This window comes from Mastomys coucha, unplaced genomic scaffold, assembly GCF_008632895.1.
Source record: "Mastomys coucha isolate ucsf_1 unplaced genomic scaffold, UCSF_Mcou_1 pScaffold5, whole genome shotgun sequence".
NCBI lineage: Eukaryota > Metazoa > Chordata > Mammalia > Rodentia > Muridae > Mastomys > Mastomys coucha.
This window is the reverse complement of record NW_022196911.1, coordinates 29666916-29686820: the sequence shown is the minus strand read 5'-3', so window position 1 is coordinate 29686820 and position 19905 is coordinate 29666916. Positions and strand designations below refer to the sequence as shown.

The 19905-nt window shown below is 45.3% G+C and overlaps 1 protein-coding gene across 2 annotated transcripts; it reads left to right on the top strand.

Annotated features, from left to right (window-relative positions):
- Positions 1-417: 417 nt before the first annotated feature.
- Foxi1 (forkhead box I1) lies at positions 418-4228 on the top strand. 2 transcript variants are annotated; one of them, XM_031351735.1, is made up of 2 exons: positions 418-1032; positions 2506-4228. In XM_031351735.1, exons 1-2 carry the CDS (start codon positions 477-479, stop codon positions 3066-3068), a joined length of 1119 nt encoding a protein of 372 aa, XP_031207595.1. In that variant the 5' UTR covers positions 418-476; the 3' UTR covers positions 3069-4228. The 2 variants fall into 2 exon arrangements, with proteins under 2 accessions (XP_031207595.1, XP_031207596.1); XM_031351736.1 differs by having other exon boundaries at positions 423-1032; positions 2791-3068.
- The last annotated feature ends 15677 nt before the right edge of the window (positions 4229-19905 follow it).

Below are 19905 nucleotides of genomic sequence, written 5' to 3'. Positions count from 1 at the left end.
GGGGTCACGAGCAAGAAACAAGAGTGAGAGGCAGAATGAACCAGGCAAAGAGAAAGGAAAGAAAGTGTACGAAACAAAGAAAGTAACACAGAATAAGCTGAGGAGAGGATGGAAAGGAGAGCGAAAGAAAGGGAACGTGAGGAGGGAAGGAAAATGCAAGGGAAAGAGAAAAAGTACTCTGGGATGATGGGAAAGGAAGCAGGGGAAGAATGAAGGGAGCTCTTGTCACTTGGGGTACTGGTCCCAATAAGTCTCCTTTAGTATGTCATTAGTGGGAACCAAGGCCACAGACAGCTAAGAAAAGAGGGAGGCGGGCCCTGGCCTGGACCTGCTGGCAGGTGGCCGCCCCTGGGTGGGGCCACCCAGCCAAGCCCTCGGGGTATAAGTCACAGGAGGCCAGGGCCTGCTGAACACCTGTCAGGGGCAGCTCTAGAGAGCACAGGTGCCGCCGGTGGCTACCCGAAGCCAGCTCCAACATGAGCTCCTTCGACCTCCCGGCGCCCTCACCACCTCGATGCAGCCCCCAGTTCCCCAGCATCGGCCAGGAGCCCCCCGAGATGAATCTTTACTATGAGAACTTCTTCCACCCTCAGGGAATGCCCAGTCCTCAGCGCCCCACCTCCTTCGAAGGTGGTGGCGAGTACGGGGCCACCCCCAACCCCTACCTCTGGCTCAATGGGCCAGCCATGACCCCACCACCCTACCTGCCTGGCACTAACTCCAGCCCCTTCCTACCCCAAGCCTATGGCATGCAGAGGCAGCTACTGCCCAGCGACCTGGGCTGGCTGCCCATCCCCTCTCAGGAGGAGCTCATGAAGCTGGTGCGCCCACCATATTCCTACTCAGCCCTCATTGCCATGGCAATCCATGGTGCACCCGACCAGCGCCTCACTCTGAGCCAGATCTACCAGTACGTGGCAGACAACTTCCCCTTTTACAACAAGAGCAAGGCTGGCTGGCAGAACTCCATCCGCCACAACCTGTCACTCAACGACTGCTTCAAGAAGGTGCCCCGAGATGAGGATGACCCAGGTAAGATAGACAACAGTGCATATGGCATAGGAGATTACCCCTTGAAAGGCTGCAGCTATCCCTGAGGGCTCATTTCATTTCTGCTCCAAACTCGGTTTTAGAAAGTTCTGATCGGAGCTGCTTGGAGACAGTGCTGAAAGGAACCCACAGTAGAAGAGAATGTGAGGCCCGGGAACAGATTCAGGCTTTTTTGTCTCCAGGAGTTTACAGTTACTCTGCCTCAGTTTCCTCATCAAAAAAATAACAGGGAGGGAAAGAATGTCTATTATATAATGAAATAATTTCTCCAGTCTCTGATGTGAATAAAAGCTCAGTATCCTGAAGTCATGATTCACATCTACCTCATTCTGTGCCCACCCAGCACATGAAAAGTCCTGGGTAGGACTAGTCCAAGCCAAACCAGAGTGTGTAGTAGCCACACCTGTAGAGGAGAGGACCTGGCCTTGGCTGGGCACCATTGCTGGCCCTGTGGCGTGGCTCTGGCCTTTCCCTCTATTTGGAACCTCTTTTAATGCTGGCAGCCCTCTATAGGGTGTCTTTTAGTGAACCCATTGCACAGATGAGAAAAATAGCATTCAGGGGTAAAGCTGCCTCTCCAAAGTGGCATAGACCAGAATGGCAGTGATAGTGTTCAGCTTAAATGTAGCTCTTATCCTAAGACTGGAACCCTCCTTTTCAAAGGTGAGCCACCGATACTTGCAGAGAGGAATATGAAGCATTTCTGCATCCAGTTTCCAGAACCGAAGACTAGTTTTGTTCTCACATGGGAAGACAGGGTTGGAACCCTTCCACTGCTCACTTTGACGTCAGCTCTGGTCAGATCTGTTTGCCCCTCAGAAAGGAGACTGCCCAGTGCAAATCTTCAACCACTGCCCAGCTCAGAGTAGCAGGGAAGAGTTGGGGCTTCCGTTCTGGTGGCACCTCAGTCATACAGCTCTTGGACACAAATAGTGTCTTCCCTATATTTCCTCAGTGAGCCCGGGGAAACAAGGATATTTTTCAGATCAGGAAGCTGAGATTGATCCGAAGTCTTTAGTCACTGAGGAGAAAAGCCAGAGCTCAAGCCTATCTTCAAGACTTGGAAACCCAGAACTGTTTTCTGGGTTTCCTAAAACTTAGAAATAGAAGCTCTGATGATACCCCATAGCACCCTGGATCCCTGAACCCCAGCACTCTATCGTTAAAGGGAACGATCCTCTAAACTCTTTCAGGCCTTATATTTCATTTCCGTGAACTCCCCAGAGTCGTGTGTGTGTGTGTGTGTGTGTGTGTGTGTGTGTGTGTGTGTGTGTATGGGGTACTTAGGAAGAGGTGGGGGAGGGACTGGTGATTATAGGATGTCTCCACTTCTGTCCCAGGCTTTGTTCTTTCCTTTGCATTGCTGCCCTTGGTTTTCGTTTACAGACTGACAGGTGGATAGAAGGAGGTCTGTGTCCATCTCTGTATTCCTAACTTCTCTCACTTCTGTCCCAGGCAAAGGGAATTACTGGACTCTGGACCCCAACTGTGAGAAGATGTTTGACAACGGAAACTTCCGCAGAAAGAGGAAGAGAAAATCAGATCCATCTTCCAGCACCAGCACGTTGGCTTCAGAGAAAACCGAGACCAGCCTCCTGGCCAGCAGCCCCAAGTCCACGGAGCCTCAGGAGGTCTTAGACACTGCCTCGCCAGACACCACCACCAGCTCTCCAGAGAAGCGCTCCTCCCCTGCCCCCTCGGGCACTCCGTGCCTCAACAACTTCCTCTCCACCATGACAGCCTACGTGAGTGGGACAAACCCCATTACCCGCTCAGTGGCCACACCAGGACTGAGCCCAGAGCCTATCGACAAGATGGGGCAGAACTCACTGAATTTCAACTCCTACACCCCCCTTACCAACCTCAGTAGCCATGGGAATGGGGGTGAATGGGCCAACCCGGTACCCACTAATGCTCTGGGTTATGGAGGCTCTGTCTTCAACCAGTTCAACCCACATTTCTACAACAGCATTAACACTAACAGCATCCTCTTCCCCAGGGAAGGCACTGAAGTCTAGAGATAGAACAGCTTCTGGTCCACAGAGCTGTCTGGGAGGAAAGCGATGGTGGTCCTTCAGACTAGACCCTCTACTACCCCAAGGTTTGAGACATTTGAACTTCCCAGATAGCACCGCAGGGAGATTGGAAGAATCTGTGTTCTTTTTAAACACCGTTCAAGCCTTCTGGCTATCTATCACATGAGAATCTGCACAGATTTGATAACTACAGTGGTCATACCAAGATCTGCTTGCCATTAATGATGTGGCCATTTGTTGAGCACTTACTATGTCCTGGTTCCTGTCTTGGGCTTTTTAATGAGACAGTCATACTATGTGCCATCATCCTTTGAGGTTCACCTGAACCTCTCCAATTGACAGATCATAACACAAAGGCCCAAGAAAGTTGTCAGCTTTCCCAGCGTCATGAAAATGACAGAGAATGACATTAAAGCAGAGGCTGTCTAACCCTCGAAGACTGGATAAAAGGAATCAGGAATGGATGAACTGGATGAGAACATTAGCATAAAAAGTTGGTTATGGCAAATACATGCACACTTCCCGCTTCTAATGATGCCCTCAGAATTCAACACCAAATTGGCCATGACATATCCCCACCTGTCCTTTTTCTTCTTGCCCCAGCTTACCTACAGGCATTCCTTTACCTGCCACTCAGGGGGGTAAGCTAACAGCAGGATACCCAGTCCAAGTACCCCTGTAGGACAGTACCTCTAGTAGGTGCAATACAGGGTATTACTTCACTAGCCTTCTACAGAATTTGAGCAGAGTCAGAGGTCAGTGAGACAAGTGGTGTCTACCCCTGAACCCCAACCCTAGTACTGCCCACCCACAAAAATCTCATAAACACCAGCTTCCTGTATGTATGTGTCATGGACCAGTGAATAAGATGTGGCTCAACCTTCCAAGAGAAACAAGGCCAAATGAGCAAAATAAGCATGTCCTTTTTTTATAGCCTTGGGGAGGTGGATACTTGTCTGAGAGAACAATGGCCGGGGAGGGAGGGGTCCTCTGCTTGCCTTTGGAGGGCAGAGCAGCTGTGAGCACAGCCTCTCCTCTTTTTGTGAGTTACTTTATATGGCTGTGATGTCTTATGAGAGCACATCCTGAGAAGTGTTGTTTGGTTTCCTGATTTACTTATTAATTAAAAAAAGAAAAGAAAAGAAAGAAAGAAAGCTCTTTAGAGTGTGTGACCCCTTTTTATGAGTTGTCCTCTCTCCTGGTTGCCTGAAGGTACTTGGGACAGGAAGCAGATAAAAATGGTATCAAAACTGTCCCATGCCTACATTGCTGGGGAGATAGACAAAGACCCCCAGTGTAAAGACAAGACTATGAAATATAGGGTAGGTGTGTACACGGAAGGAACCGACCTGTGTCGCATGCCACACAGGCACGGCATATCCCAGCTTCACAGCTCATGCAAACCCCATGATTGTGTTATGAACATGCAATTCCCCTGTGAAGGGCTGCCACTAGTCCAGTTAGACAATGAGAAAACATGGTCAGAGTGGTGTTGTGGCATGCCTGAAGCAGGAGTGGGTTCTCTTACTTTTGCACTCATTACACTATTGTATAGCCTCAGTCATGGCCGATGCTATTAGCAGCAGATCTTTTTACACTTTGCAAGCTGACATATGTGTGCATTGAAGTGGGAGGTCTTCTACTTGGGGGTTTCTTTTCTGGTGGAGAAGGGAGAGTGGTCAAGCCGGAGGCAGCTCAGTGAACTCTTTCTCGGAAGTGACAGAAGGGAGGTGGTGACCCACAGTCATACTATAATGAGAAGCACATCCACCCTGGGTTTCCTGGATGCCAGGCTCTGTCATTTGGATTTGACCAGCTTTCTGCTTTATTTATATAACTGTCCCTTGATTTCCACATTATGGGTGAGAGCACCGAGTCCTTGAGAGATTCTGCTTCTGTGTGGGCAACATATCCAGGACTCACATGGCTGGGTGAAAGCATTAATAGAAGCCTCTTAGTTCACAGCTGTTAACAGAGAGCCTAATACTTGGTGCACAAGAGTACAGTCATGAAAATCACAAGCCCATCCTTCTACAGCGAATCTCATGTGTAGTAATAGCTGGTGGGGATTGGGGTGTGTGTCAGACCAGGAATATCAGAATCAGCTGCCCCTTGTTGCCTGCTGCAGGGAAGACAGGGACTCCATGCCCATGGCAATCAGAGACAGAATTAAAATATAGATGTCTGAAACCCAGATGGGGATTTTTGTCACACCACATGTTACTCTCAACAAATTTTCCCAGATCTCAGAGCCACACCTTGAGACATTGCTTATCTCACTGCCTGCTCTTCATCCCCAACTTCTTTCCCAGACTGAAGTACAATGAGTAAGAGGACTGCGCAAGACCAGTAATGGGAAGGGGGCCCAAAAGAGTCAAGCCACCCCAGAAGAGAGCCAGCAATTTAAAACCAAAGGCCACAACTCGATTCTCTATCAGAATTTTATGGGGTTCAGCAATGGAGAGGAAGTCTGAGGGTTCCTACCATATGAGGTCCCTGCCACCTCTTGCCTTAAATGTGTGTTAGGGGAGCTCTGAGCAGCAGCTGGGATGTCACAGGAAAAGGGGTTTTGTTGGAAGCACACTGCTGTGTGCATTGGAAGGAGAGAAGCCAGGAAGATCTTATTGTTCAGCCATGGCAGATGCTGCAAGCTGGAAAGAGGGAAGTCAACAAGGATGCAGGAAGGAAGGCTGTGTATGAATGTACTTAACTCATTAGCCTCCTATGCTTTGTCTCTGCACTAAAAACATAGCTTGCCATCTAAAAGGGGAGGTGCTTTCTAGGTATTGGAGAGACAAGGAAGGTTGCACGGAGGGGTGAGACACACCGGCGACTTATAAATTCACCCTTACCACTTACCTGAAGTCTCTCTACAAACTCTAAATTAAAGGAGCTGCATTTCCAACATGGAGGTTTGAGGAAACAATGCCTCAGAGCAGACTACATACCACAGATCATGCAGCATGTTATATATGTATACAATAATCTCACTTATTTTAAAGGGCAAATTTGCAGGGGGCAAAAGTCACTAAATGCTACACACAAAATATTAAGCTATCCAAGTCACTTTCTGGTGTGTGGTGGAATATAAGGTTGATTTCCGCCCCCAACCCCCACCCCAGGTCATAAAGCATAGCTTCATATTTAGCAATTAGACCATCAGCCCAACCCCCCATTGCTAGAAACACACTCCAGTGAAAGGGCCCAAGGGTCTTGCTATGTTTATGCATGGCCCCAACCTAGGCAATGATTGGTTGGTCTCTACACTTGTACCTGATCCAGGCCCATTTCCAATGATGGGAGAGCAATGGGTTTTCTTAGGTCAGACACATCAGGACTATATTATAATAAAAAGGAATCAATGTGAGCCCATCAGCTCATATAAAACATGCCTCCCCCAAATCTTGCTTGCTATAAAGTCAAAGCCAAGCGCATGGGAATTTGGTGCCGTCTTCAAGCTGGGTGAAGCTGGCATTGGCATCCTTGGCAGAAGAGATAGATCTGGATGCGGGACTGGAGAGGCTGTGGTGAGGCATAAGGAGAGAGAAAGCGGTTAACAGAAGAATCAGCAGCATGCATGTGAGTCGGAGCTGTGCAAAAGGCGCTGGGACCATGCTGGCGTGTGTCTAGCACATGCAGCCATAGTATCTGCAAACAGCTGCTGCTGTGATTGTCTCCATTCGTCCATGAAGACACAGTGGCACAAAAAGTTTAGAAAGTCCATCAGCATCTTAAACAGTGTTCTATATAATCTAGACCTAGGGCTCGCATGCATCCTTGGAAACAGGCATTGTGGGGCCTGGTGAGGACAATCGGGAAGGAAGGTTCTCTATCAAGGAAACACAGCAACACAGCATCTGGATCAGGAGGGCCATGTCAGCCAAGATGCCACTGGAGGTCTGAGCCATATCCTCATGTGGGCTTAGCTCAGACTCTTGCCCTACACATATTTTATTCCAGCCTCCCACCTTCTCTTTCTTCCCAGAAGGAGAGAACCTTGGAGTGGCATCTGTCAGGAAGGTGATTCAAGTACTTATCTTTCTAGTCCAGGCAGATGCCACAGCAGATGTACCAACACCAACCATCACTTCCTGTGAAATGAGTGTTTCCCAGAGACTAGATAACAACCACAGCCACCCCTGAGCCGATCATTGACAATCATTGTTTTCATTTGGTCCAGAGGTAAACTAGGTCTCACAGAAGTGAAGTCAACTTTCCAAGTTCACACAGCACTAAAGAGAAAAGGCAAACCTCAAAGGTGGGGGCAGATCCAATGTCCACATTCTTCACCTAAATACCAGGGCAGCACTCTGGGGCAGAAGTCAGGGAGAATGCCTACTCACCAGGAGCAGAGCCACCGTCTCCTGTTCTCCTGCTAACTCTATAGACAGTGTCTTCCCAGTGTACCCCGAAACAGTCGCATGTAGAGCAATGGCCTAAGAAAGCTTCCATTCCAGCTCATTTCTACATCTTCCTGATCAACAGCAGCATCCCTGCCTCCATCCTCTCCTTTCCTGTTGCAAAGTGACCCTCTCAAGGGCCCCAGAGGACCATTTCTTTGCACTCCTCAGGCCTTATGATGGCCAGTTTTGATGATCAACTTGGATTAAGAAATGCCAATGAGATTAATAGCACACGCCTCTGTGCATGCCTACCAGGGCTGACCTAGAGACAATCGGATCCTGAGGGCTTTGACCTCCTGAATTTGTGGATCCTTTGATGGATTCCTAATCTGATGGGATTATTGGGAGATGATAGAGTAGGAAGTGGGGCCTTTGGAGAAAGTTGGGGACTAAGGGTATGTCTCTGAGAATATATCATGCCCTGGCTCCTTATCTAAACCTTTCCTCCACCGTTTGCCTGCCATGATGTGAGATGCTCTTTTTGCTATGTCTTTACCCCAGCTATCATTGACTGACATGCTGAAACCGAAGTAGATCCTCCATCCCTTAGGTTGCTTCTGTCAGATATTTGGTCACAGTGGTGAGAAATGTAACTAGCAGAGAACATTTTGGTTCCCATTCCTTTAGGTCCTTGCTTCTCTGTAGGGACGTCAAAGGTCCAGTTACATCCTTATCCCAGAATTCAGATGCAACCATAGTCAAATCTCTGCCAGATGTAACCACAGTCAAACCTCTGCCAGTGCTGGAGAAATTAATGTAAGCAGGCATCTACTTGAAAAGATGATTTTAAATGTTTACCCAAGAATGCTATATTTTGAGTGTAAACCTGAAACATTTAAAATGGGATAGTTGGGGAATACGTGTCCAGATGTTAATACCAAAATATAGGTGAAAGATCCCAACAAGGCCGAGCAGTGGTGGCGCATGCCTTTAATCCCAACACTTGGGAGGCAGAGGCAGGTGGATCTCTGAGTTTGACTGCTTGTTTGTGTGAGAGCTGTGGATCTGGAAAAGGCTGTGAGTGGGCTCCTGGGACACTGGTAAGTATTGTGTTTTATCTGAGTAACCACTGGTTTGCTCATAGTAGGAAAACCACTGAGAGTTGAAATCCCATTTGTGATTGCTATGTGTTTAGGTGTGTACATTGAACTCAATTGTGTTAATGGGTGGGGGAAGATGTCTCACGGGTTCTCTGCAGAGGAAAAAGGAGACTGGTCTCAAGCTTCCCACATGCTGTCTCTGAAGACAGAACTGGGAAGACATTCACAGTAGCACGTTAAATATGATCTCTCCCATGCCGATAGGACAGATGCACACAGCATCCAGGACACCACTAATTGAAAAATTACAGTGAAAGTGCTGAGGGGTGACCAGGTTTGAAAAATATTATTTATGTTTGTAGAAGTTTATTCTTCTGTTTTTAATTTAATTTTTTAAAATAATGGATATATTTAGCATAATATTACTCACACAAACTTAGAAATCAGCAATTAGGACCCAGCTTGAGCTTGCTCTAGTTTAGCGGCATAAACATGGCTCTGCCCCAAACTTCCCCCTCAGGGAAGAAAAGAAACCCCACTGTGGAGTCAAGCTCCTTCTGTTGCCATGGACCACACCAGGCTCTCCTTTCTTTCTCCCCAAGCTCCTCCCTTGCTGTCTGGGCCTTCATTTCTCATCTAAGAAGCTATGGTCATATGTCACATTGTGGATCAGCCAAGGGCAGATTCATAGATGACAATCGAAGTGCTCCCTTGAGATTCTTTGCTTGGTGATGTTGTAGCCATTGTGCTTTGTGTGGACATTCTCCTGGTGGGAGCCATCTGAGAATGTATATCTCCTAGCCCATTCCCACTGTTAGGTGACACAAGATGTGTATATGCTCTGGGAAATCTTGTCTACCACATAACATTAGGCAATGACCAGTGCATAGCATTTTTTTCTCCATTTGCCTCGAGTTTATAGGCTGTGAACTCTAAGGGCAAGAACCTCCTGTTGATGCTTCTCAGGGAAATCATCACAGTCTCTGATTGAAGGGAATGTGCTTGCTTAGTCCAGAATGAATTAAAGACAGGGTATACAAATGAATGGACATAATTTGAGACTAGTTATTAATCCTGCTTATCTCTTTATCCCCACGAGCAGCTCCTGAGACCACAGTATCTCCAGTCCTCAGCCTTGCAGGCTGCTCCACAGTGGATGAGAGACAGTTCTGTAGATTAACTTTTACCAAATTCAACCCCTATCATTCCTATCTCTTGCCTGCAATGGTTAGATGTTTTTGGGGGTTTGTTTTTGCTTTTTTTTTTCTGTCCAGGAATGATTGTATTTACCTGAGACTAGATTTCAAGAAAGGAGCTGAACATGGCTCTGACCCCAAGCCCTTGCATGCTTGAGTGACTTTACGGTTTAATGGGGGTAGACCCAGTTTTAGTGCAAAGACAGAAGGTTAACAGTCACCATTACAACCTGCCAGCACTTGGAAGAAATGACCATAAAACAAGCTAAGGAATAGGAATATGGGGTTGGGATCTAGTCTGAGTTAGAATCCAAACATCCCTGGGCCTTGCAGAGGCTGAGGATGCTGGGCCAGTGAGCGCCTACTAAGTGGAGATGACCAAAGGGCCTGTTTCAGCATTTCTAGGAGAATCAAGTTATAGACTATACATGAAAAGCACAGAACTGCCTTTCTAAGAGAAATCCCCTTAAATAATTATTTTCCTGCAAATCAATATAGCATTGCTCTCTCACCTCCTTGATTTTATGCTTTTAAAGTATATTTTAAGAACTAAGGTGCAATTGTCCAAAATCTAGAAAACATACAAGTTACAGGAAGAGTGTGGTGATTCCCCACTCCCCACCCCATGTGCCTTTCTTAACCCAGTCTTTTGGAGAACACTGATCAAAAGGCCCCTCTAGGCTTCCTGCCTCCAATCTCATGCTTCCAAACTCCCAAACTTCGAGATGACACTTAGAGTGGATAGCATGAGGGAGCTATGTTTACAGTGGAATTTAAAAGTGCCAGAAAAATTCACACCTCATGGCATACGTGCTCATGGGCAGGCACATGCTTACTCATGCCCACAGGTGCTAGAAGCCACTGATTTTAACAGAGAGTGAAGACCTGTGCTCTAGCATGCAAACAAAGCGCTCTCCTAGGAACATCGTTCTAAGGTCGTCACTTTTAAGGCTGAGAAATTTGAACCCCACACAGTGAATAAAACAAAACCAGAATCTTCGTGCCCATTTGTACCTGGCATGCGCTCAGGCACACAGCATGCTGATTTTCTTTGTGTCTGTATCTCCTTGTTCCCACACACTGCCTATATAAAAGGAATTAGTGAGGAAAGAAAGGTGAAAAGTAAAGGTGCTGACTGATGCCTGAGCTGATGTGCATCAGTTAAGAAATTTGGGGGGCTGCTGTCCCTTCAAGCTGAGCCTTGTGTTCTCCTGTTGAATGTGAAACCATTTCTAAGAACATCAAGATCCTCTCAAAGCTATTTTTTATCATCATGGATCAAGATAGAATCATAAATGCCCTGTAATGTTGTCATGCGCCCCCTGTTTTGGGTAAGCAAAAAGACATAATTCATTACCAGGTGCAGCTTGAGCCTCAGCCTAGTCTTTTACCCTTATGGACAAGAATTACAGAGATTGCAGGGCCTAGGACTACGCCTTCTTTCTCAAAGCATCCAATCCAAAGATTGTCCCACTTCCTTAAACTGTGCCCTGACACCTGGCCCAAGCTCAGACCCTTCAAATCATCCAGCATTCTGTCCTGTGATCTCCATGCTCTCCCATGGTACATGCTTTTCCTCCTTACAAGTAACCAGCTAACATATTCAGTCACAGTTTGGAGAACACTGTCACTGGGTTATCAGACATCCCTTCACGCATTCACACATTCACCAAGTGTCTATTAATCAGCCCTGTTGTGCCCAGCACTGTGCTGGAGGTTTAAAATGTAATGATTGCAAATTCCAGTCATGCCTTTGAGGAACATGAGGGCTGGTAGAGAAACACAGAGTAAATAGTACATGGTTTGAGCGTGTGCTGTGATGGGCTAGTCCTAAAAAGGATGCTGTCTCAGATAAGGGGGTTAGAGAAGGGTTCCCAGAGTCACTTGAGCCAGGAAAGTTGCTTCCTTGGAAAAGGAAAAAGAGTGGATGTAATAGGTGGAGGTGAAGTGTGTGTGAAGGCCTGGAGGACAGAAGAGGGGAAGGGGAGAGAGGGGAAGGGAGAAACGGAGAAAGAGGAAGTGAGAGAAGGGGAGAGGGAGAGAAGTAGAGAGGGGAAGAGGTAAGTGCTTAGAACAACAGCGATAAAAAATGGGAAGGCAGCAGAGCAGCAGAGCAGGGCAGGGCGGCCAAGGCCTCAAATCTTGCTAAGAGTGCATGCGTGTGCGCACACACATAGGTTGGTATGGATCACGAAGCCTTGCAAATGCTTTACAAGAAGCTGTGAACTTTAGCCACACTGGTGACTTGAGAGCCCTCCTATTGTCACATCCCCTGTCTAATAGAGAGAGCCATGTGCTTAGCATCTTACTGAGGTAGAAGCCCCTCCTTTGCCTGACATCTGAAGAGGAACTCTCCAAGAGCTGTCCAAGTGGACTGCATACAGATAATGTGTTTCCCTGTGGCAACACCTCCATCTGCAGAAAAGAAGAGAAAGCAATGGCACAGAGCAATAAGACAATGTGCAGCTCAAACCTTCACAACATTCTGATTGGGCAGTCTCTGGTCAATAAGTAAGCTTTTTTTTTTTTTCTCCAGCATAAAATAGGTAAATCTATTTTCACCAAGGAAGACATTCAAATAGATAATAAACATATAAAGAGATGTTCAGTCTCACTATTGATTTAAAAATATTCAAAAGAACACATCAATGTTATATTTGTCCATCTGTGTATTAACAAGCCCAGCATAGAATGGGTTTCTGCCTCCCCACTTTTGGACGAAGAACAAAGTGGCGACCTGGCTATGGAGTGTTTTGATAGTGAACATGAAAGTGTCTGCTTGTATCTCGTTTGATTTGAGACTTCTCTTTGTCTGGGAATTCCTTTTGAAAGTGGTCATCCAAAGACACATGCCCTTATGAGGTACTTGGATCAGGCTACAGTTTATATTAGTGTAGCATTCATGATAGAGAAGCAGATAAATAAACCGTGGTCCAAGGTTACGATGAAGATAAAGCTGTTGCAAGGGATGAAAATAGTGTCAGACCTCAGGGAAAAGAGGCCAATAATTTGCTGACGAGAGGGACCACATGCTACTTTTCCCAGTCGCTGTGGAGATAGTCTCAGGCTGAGTCAATGTCCAGAGTTCAAGATCTGGGAACTCTGTCACTACTGGATGGAGTTCAGGCCCTTACTGGCTGTGGTTTCCTCACATGAGAGGAGAGGGGACGGTGGCACAAGGTGAACCTGATCTCCGTTAGCATTGTCCATCTGTTTGGTATCCATGGTCATATTCTTATGTTCTGAAGACCTCACAGGGTTGGAGAAGGACTCAAAGACAGAAGGCAGATATAGAGTCAAAGGTCCGCAAAAACTCATTGGAGTTTTAACATAATGATGGGGTGGGGAACAACTCAGTCATAGCATTTGGCCATGCAACACTGGTCCAAAAATAAATAAATAAATAAAGACACAGGGGGAATTCAAGCCCCACTCTGCCATGCTTGGGGAGTGCTGGATAACAAAAAGAACTTATAATTAAAAATTATTAGTGATACCCATTTATGTATGGGATGGGGGCTCACATGAGCTAAAGCAAGCCTACAAAGGTCCCTAGGTGAACCTAGGAGTTGGTCCCTAGGTGGGAGACAAGGGTGGAATGCAAGCTGTCAGGTTTGGCAATGAGCAACCCCAACCCCACCTACTAAGACAGCTCAGCCCCAAAGTTTGTATTTTTGAAAAAGATTTTCAACTTCAAACTTGGGGTCTCTCACAATGAGCATAGAAAGGTAATTATCCTCCTCCCAAAGTCACCCTGTGCTTGTGAGGACAAAAAAGATAAGGCTGAATTCTCCAGCGTGGGAGAGTCTGTCCTGGCACACATAAGGAGAACATGGACCATGTGGGAATAGGACACTGAGTGACAGTAAGTCAAGGAAGGTTTTCCCTTTCAACCTCTGGCTCAGGCCTTATTTCATCCAAAGGGAAATTTCCCAGAATGTATTCTCACAGACTTAATGCTTGCTTATCTCCCTGCTTTGCAAAGGCTCCAAGCCCTCTGCAGAAAATGGCATTCAGCTCCCATTGAATAGCAGTTTGTTTGACTACATTTTTTTTTACAATTACCTTCTTTAGATAAGTAAAGCTGGCTTATTTTTAAAAGTAATAACATAAAGACTCCTTTCCACACTCATTTTAGAACTAGGATGAATTGTAGTCAGAATAGAAGTGAGCTATAGTACAGATAGAAAGCTAAGTAAAAGCCTATGCTACATACCAAAATACGGCCAATCTGGGATACAAGAGACTGTTTAAAATCACACATGTGCATGTGTACACAAGAATACACACACACATACACAACATGCATATGCGCATGCATACACACTTGCAGGCAAGAATATACACACACACATGCATGCACACACAAGGGAACACACACACACACACACACACACACATGAGTACACACACATTATAGTGCAGATAATATGTGAACGTGCTCTCCCCTCTCATAAAAAAGAAAGAATGAAATAGAAGTTATGTCCCAGTGGCTGATTTTGGAGCTGTTACTGGAGAGTAGTACAGAGCTGACTCCTGTGCTGTTGAGATTTGCTTGAGGGTGACAGCGCCCCCTGTGGCCTTTTCCAGAGTAGATGCCACTGTCTGTGTGGCCAGAGAAGGTCACCTTTCCAGGCCTTCCAGTGGGGCTCCTGAGTGATTGTATGCTGGAAGGATCAGATTGGCTAGCAGCTGTGGAAGAGGTTGCCCACTGCTGTAACTGAGGGGGCCCTGGTCCTGATCTCAAGCAAGCCTGACCTCTTGTCATCTGCTGGGATCTTTGACCTTAGTGAAACATCTAAACTGTTCCCAGCAAGAGGCCACAGAGAAGGCCTGGTCTTCCAAGCCCTACCCCCAGGAAGCAGGCTTGAAGCACCCTGCACATGTTCTAATGAGCACATTAGATTGGCACAGGCGACGTGCCTTGCCAAGGTGAGGCTAAGGTGGCAGGGTCACTCTGTCAGAGGTTTCCCTGGTCCTTAATTCTCTTTGGAGGACCAAGCCAGAGTCTCCCAACCACATAGAATCTTACTTCTGATAGTTACCATGAAGAGCTTTCCCTCACTCATTATGGAAAGAGAATACTAAGGCCCAGAGATAGAAGGGAAGGGATTTTCCAGAGTCACACAGTAACTTGGCAACAAAACTAAGAATTTGAGTGTTTTGATTCTTTTATAAAGTACAATAATTATAAATCATAATAACCAAATACAGTTAATTATTGAGTTTTCATACATGCACACAGTGTATTTTGATTGTATCCTACCTTTCTCCAACTCCTCCCTAACTCCCACCCCCTCCCAACTTCATATCCTCTTACTTAAAATAAAAGCTAACCCATTAAGTCTAGTAAATGCTGCCTTTATACACATGAGTTTGAGGTCATCCTCAGGAGCATGAAAGAACTACAGTGGGCACATGGCTGACTACAAGGATTCTCCCTGCTGCCAGTAGCCATCAGTAGTCAATAACTCCCCAGCTGGCGGTGGGTTCATGTACCCTCCCCTGTTCCTGCTGGAATGCTTTGTGATTCTTTAACTAGACTTGCCTATTTCTAGAGAAAAAAAAGTTTCCACAAAGTATACACATTGTGGAAAGGTGAAACTCACAGTTTTCACTTTAAAACAGAGTCTGAAGAGAAGAGAGATGAACACGTTAGGCCACATGTAAGACTACATACTATGTATGAACTTATATTAAAATAGTCCATCTAATGCTTGCCTAGCCTGCACCCATGCCCCTTTCCTGTAAGGTGTGAAGTGAGGCTGTTTAACCAGATCTTAGGGTGACTGGGATGACATGGACCTGAGAAGTGAGAACCCCACTAAGTTTAGGAATGTCACCTATAAGTTAAGAGTAGTAAGTAGTCCTTGCCTTCTGGAACTTCTGACATCAAGTGCCTATGCAAGGTACAGAGGGTGATATTTAAAACCAAGGGCTTGTAATCCCATCTCCAAGGAGTTATATTCATCATGGCCCCCAAACTAGAACTAATCTTTGAGTAAGTAAATGGGAATGAAGAGACTGTGGCATACATATCAGTGAGGCAGAAAGCTACCTAGTAATCAAAAGGAATAAAATGCAGATACATGAAGAGCAGAAAAATTCCAAAATCACTGTGTGCCTCTGTCTCTGGCCAAGTCACTCCTAACAGATCCCACCTAGGAACAGATGGGAAAAAATGTCAAATTATTGAGACAAACAAAAAAAAAGGTACTGCCATAGTCCAAAATGCACCGAAAAATAAAATGCCAGGCAACTACTCAAGTTGACTCACCAACTGAATACATAGAGAGAATAATCTGTTTCAATCAACCGAGTGCGATAGGAAGCCTAAGCAAAATTCTGAGGGAAAACAATGTGTTCTTGTCTTAAGCACCTACCATTGCTACTTTACTAAATGAGCACAATTCCTAGCTGCATTATCAGTGCCTATCATTGTGCCCTCAGTAAGTATAGCTCTCAGCCCTCAGCAAAGAGGGTTTCTATGCCATAGATGGAGACCACCACAGAAAACCACAACTGGTTCAAGATACAGAGCACAACCAAACTGATCATGGGGTTCCCATTCCTGTGGATACATCTATAATGCAACATCTGCACCCAAAGGCTCGGGGACCATCACAGAAGAAGAGACAGAGAGACCCAAAGAGCTATAGGGTCAAGAAGTCTACTATGCCATCTTGACTCCTAGAAATGGCAGGGAAGTCACAACCATGATACTGCAACAATATGGTTGCCTGTAAAAAGAGGTGAACGATGCCAACGCCAGTAGACATGCTAATGTAAAAGAAGGAAATCCCTTAGGGTCCTTCTTCTGTACAAAGAGCTATAGGCAACTAATGTCTGTTAAAAGAACAAATACTCTTCCTTGGGAATGAGCCCTCTGAATAACCATTCATACATTCATACCAAGCAGTCAGTCATGAAGCCATGTATGTACTAGCAGAATGGATTTAACGGGTTATTTTTACAAGTTTATGTGTAGAGGCTATGAATTTGAGAGGGAGTAAGGGAGTGTGCAAGAGAGTGGTGGGAAGGAATGGAGCTGGAAGCAAATATATTTAGTTGGCAAACTAAAATCTGACTGGTAAGAAACACTCTTGTAATCTTTTCAAAGGAACAGAAAAACTATGAAGATAACCCCTCTAAAAGTTAAAGAAACAGATACAATAAAATATTAAGCTCTACCCATGTTGGTGAATTACATTAGCTGTTAATGGACTAAATACTGTAATTAAATGATGAAAACCTTTCAGTGTGGTTAAAAAAAGAGTGACTCTAGTGTATAGTACCTATAAGAAACATGCTTTAAGGAGCTGGAACATGGTTAACAAATACTGTCATCATAAAGTAGAAATGCCCACAGAAACCCAGCTAAACATGACTTTAAGACCAGATGTATTATGAAAGCAAAATGAAGCCTTTTGAAGTGATGAAATGGGACAGCTAGATACACATCATGTAGGTGTGTTATTATTAAACATCCATTAACTTCATACATCGTCAAAAATAGAAGAACTTTGAATACACAGAGTAAAAATTAACAAATTGGAAAGAGAAATAGGCAATCCCATAACCTTGGCTGGAGGTGTTAGCATCCTTCTCTCAAAAACTGATAGAACAAATGGATAAAAATAATTAGTGAAGATGCAGTCACCCTGAGCAGCACCCGCCAACACCTCACTGACATTTATAGAGCACCACAGCAGCAAAACAGAATCCATGTTCTCTTGAAGGGCGGATGGGGTATTCACAATGCATTGAGCCATAGAGCAGGTCTCACAAAAGACAAAAGGATTGTACAATTTTTGTTTCTGTGTGAAGAGAACCAGAAACACATCAAAACCACCATGGCCATGTCTTATTTATCTGGAATTCTAGAATAAGAAAAACCAGTCCACAGGGACAGAAACAGATTTGCAATTCTCTGAGGCTAGGGTGGGGGTCTGTTTAGGAATGGACTCCACTGAACTCTTCTGAGATAACAGGAGATATTTTATATCTCAATAATTGTGCTTACTTACTTGAGACCATCTGTCGAAGCTCGTGGGCATATAGACTTAACATAGATTCATTATTCTTCAGGTAGATTACACTTCCATGAAGTTAAATTTAAAAATCAATCGCTAGCAGTTCCTACTAGGAAGCCGCACACCTTGGCTTGGGTTGGTTGCAGAGCATTGCATGACTTATTTACCAGTATAAATAAATCATCCTGACATACGGTGATTCAAGTAAGCATTTATAGACTTGGCCGTAGAACAAGGGCAATATGCACTCCATAGAAACTGTATCTTGCAATCTGAGTTTTGCTGTGACTTCCAGGTTACACTATTTTGTGATGTTGGCCAGTACAGTAGGCTGGACCTCCCAACCAGCTGTGGATGGAGGGGAATGACAACCCATCCATACCCACTGCTCACATAGAGCGCTCTGTTGTGTAACTACTTAAAATGCATTTCCAACTTCTTATATTTTCAACTTAGGATGAGGTTATCCGGATGTCACCCCATGTCAAACAGGACCCTACATATAGCTCCAAGATTTCAGCCAATACAAAGACTCAAAGGTTTCTCTGAGAAGTGGGAGCTCTGGGCATGCTCAGCCAAGATCGTCCCTGCCTAATCATGGCAGGAACTGATCAGCAGTTATTCCTTGTATGGAGCCTTCCCTGTTAGCCACTCTGCCTTTTCCATTTATTTAAGTGACCTGTCCAGACCCAAGTGAACTTGGAGCCTGTGACTTTGATGAGACTGTTAGCAGTTGCTATTACTTTTTATCCAACTTACCTTCTATGGCTTCTCCAAGTATCCCTATCAGCCATACATACGTATAGGTGTACTTTTATATTTGAACACTATACATGTTGACTGCTACGCACCTTGCATAAATTAGCTTGAGTTCTTACAGCTACTGAAGCAGGTCCTACCAATCATTCCATATTGTAGATGAGGAGACTAAATGTGTAGAGATTTCAGACACATGCTCAATGGGAAGGAGGCTGTAAAGCCAGAATCCAGATCCACAGTGGTGTGGCCAGGGCTCAGGGATGTTCTAAGATATCCCCTTGTACAAATCTGAGATCAGTCTTTTACACAGTCGTCTATAGAGCTGTGTGAGTCTGTTGGGTGTAGAAGGTAGGGAGTGGAATCAGGGACACTGAACACATTGTGCATTGTGCCATCTTCTGCTAACAATAGAGGGTTTGTCCTTGTAGAATGAGAATGATCTGGAAGGGCAGAGGGAGACTTCATCCAGTCACTAAGATTTTCCTTTACAACTACCCCGAATAAAGGACATAGAGCAGTGAGGGAACGTTCATTCCCTCCTGGTATTTACCAGCTACTGGGAGAATCATCCCATAAAATGCATGCAATTGCTACCGTTACATATGGATTATTTCTATGCCAAGTAGTCATCATGGCTGTGACATGAAACAAGACAGAGTAGAGTCTCGGACCATGACTGGGGACACAATTTAAGTTAAGGATGCCCAAAAGAGCTTTCTGAAAAGGTGATATTTAATCTGTCAGGCTCATGAAGAAGGAGGTAGCTCTTAAAGATACCCCTAAAGGCATTGCTGAAGATCCTGGGACCACTAAGTAAGATGAGCTTGATGTGAAAGGTACAAATGCTTATGGGATCTCTAAGGCTTTGGCAGGGTCCTTGACTTGGTCACATCTCCTGGGGTTACTGGCTGGGGAGAGAATGTATATATTGGGAGTGGGACTGGGAACTGGGGTTGGAGGGGGTGGAGGTGGTTAATAAGCTCTGGACTTTTGAGGAACAATCAAAGGGTTCCTTCATGCTCAGCACCCAGACCATGGACATACCATTAATATCTTACAAGGTTTGTCATTTATATTATATTATTATATGTAACTAGCCATGTTTCTAACTATGGCTGTTTGCCCCAAAACACAAACAGTAATGGACTGCTTTCTAACCAGTGGGGAAACACCTGGGCTGGTTGCAGTAAATCCCACTTAATGCACACAAAGTTGCAGATTCATTTTGCTTGCCTGTATCTTGGGCTCAGTGTGTGTGGGACAGAGAAAGAAGCAATGTTCCTAAGGGATGAGAGTGGACAAACTGTAGCCTCAGCCACTCATCCACTCACATGGGGTGGTCCTTCTCCCTCCACTCACATGGGGTGGTCCTTCTCCCTCCACTCACA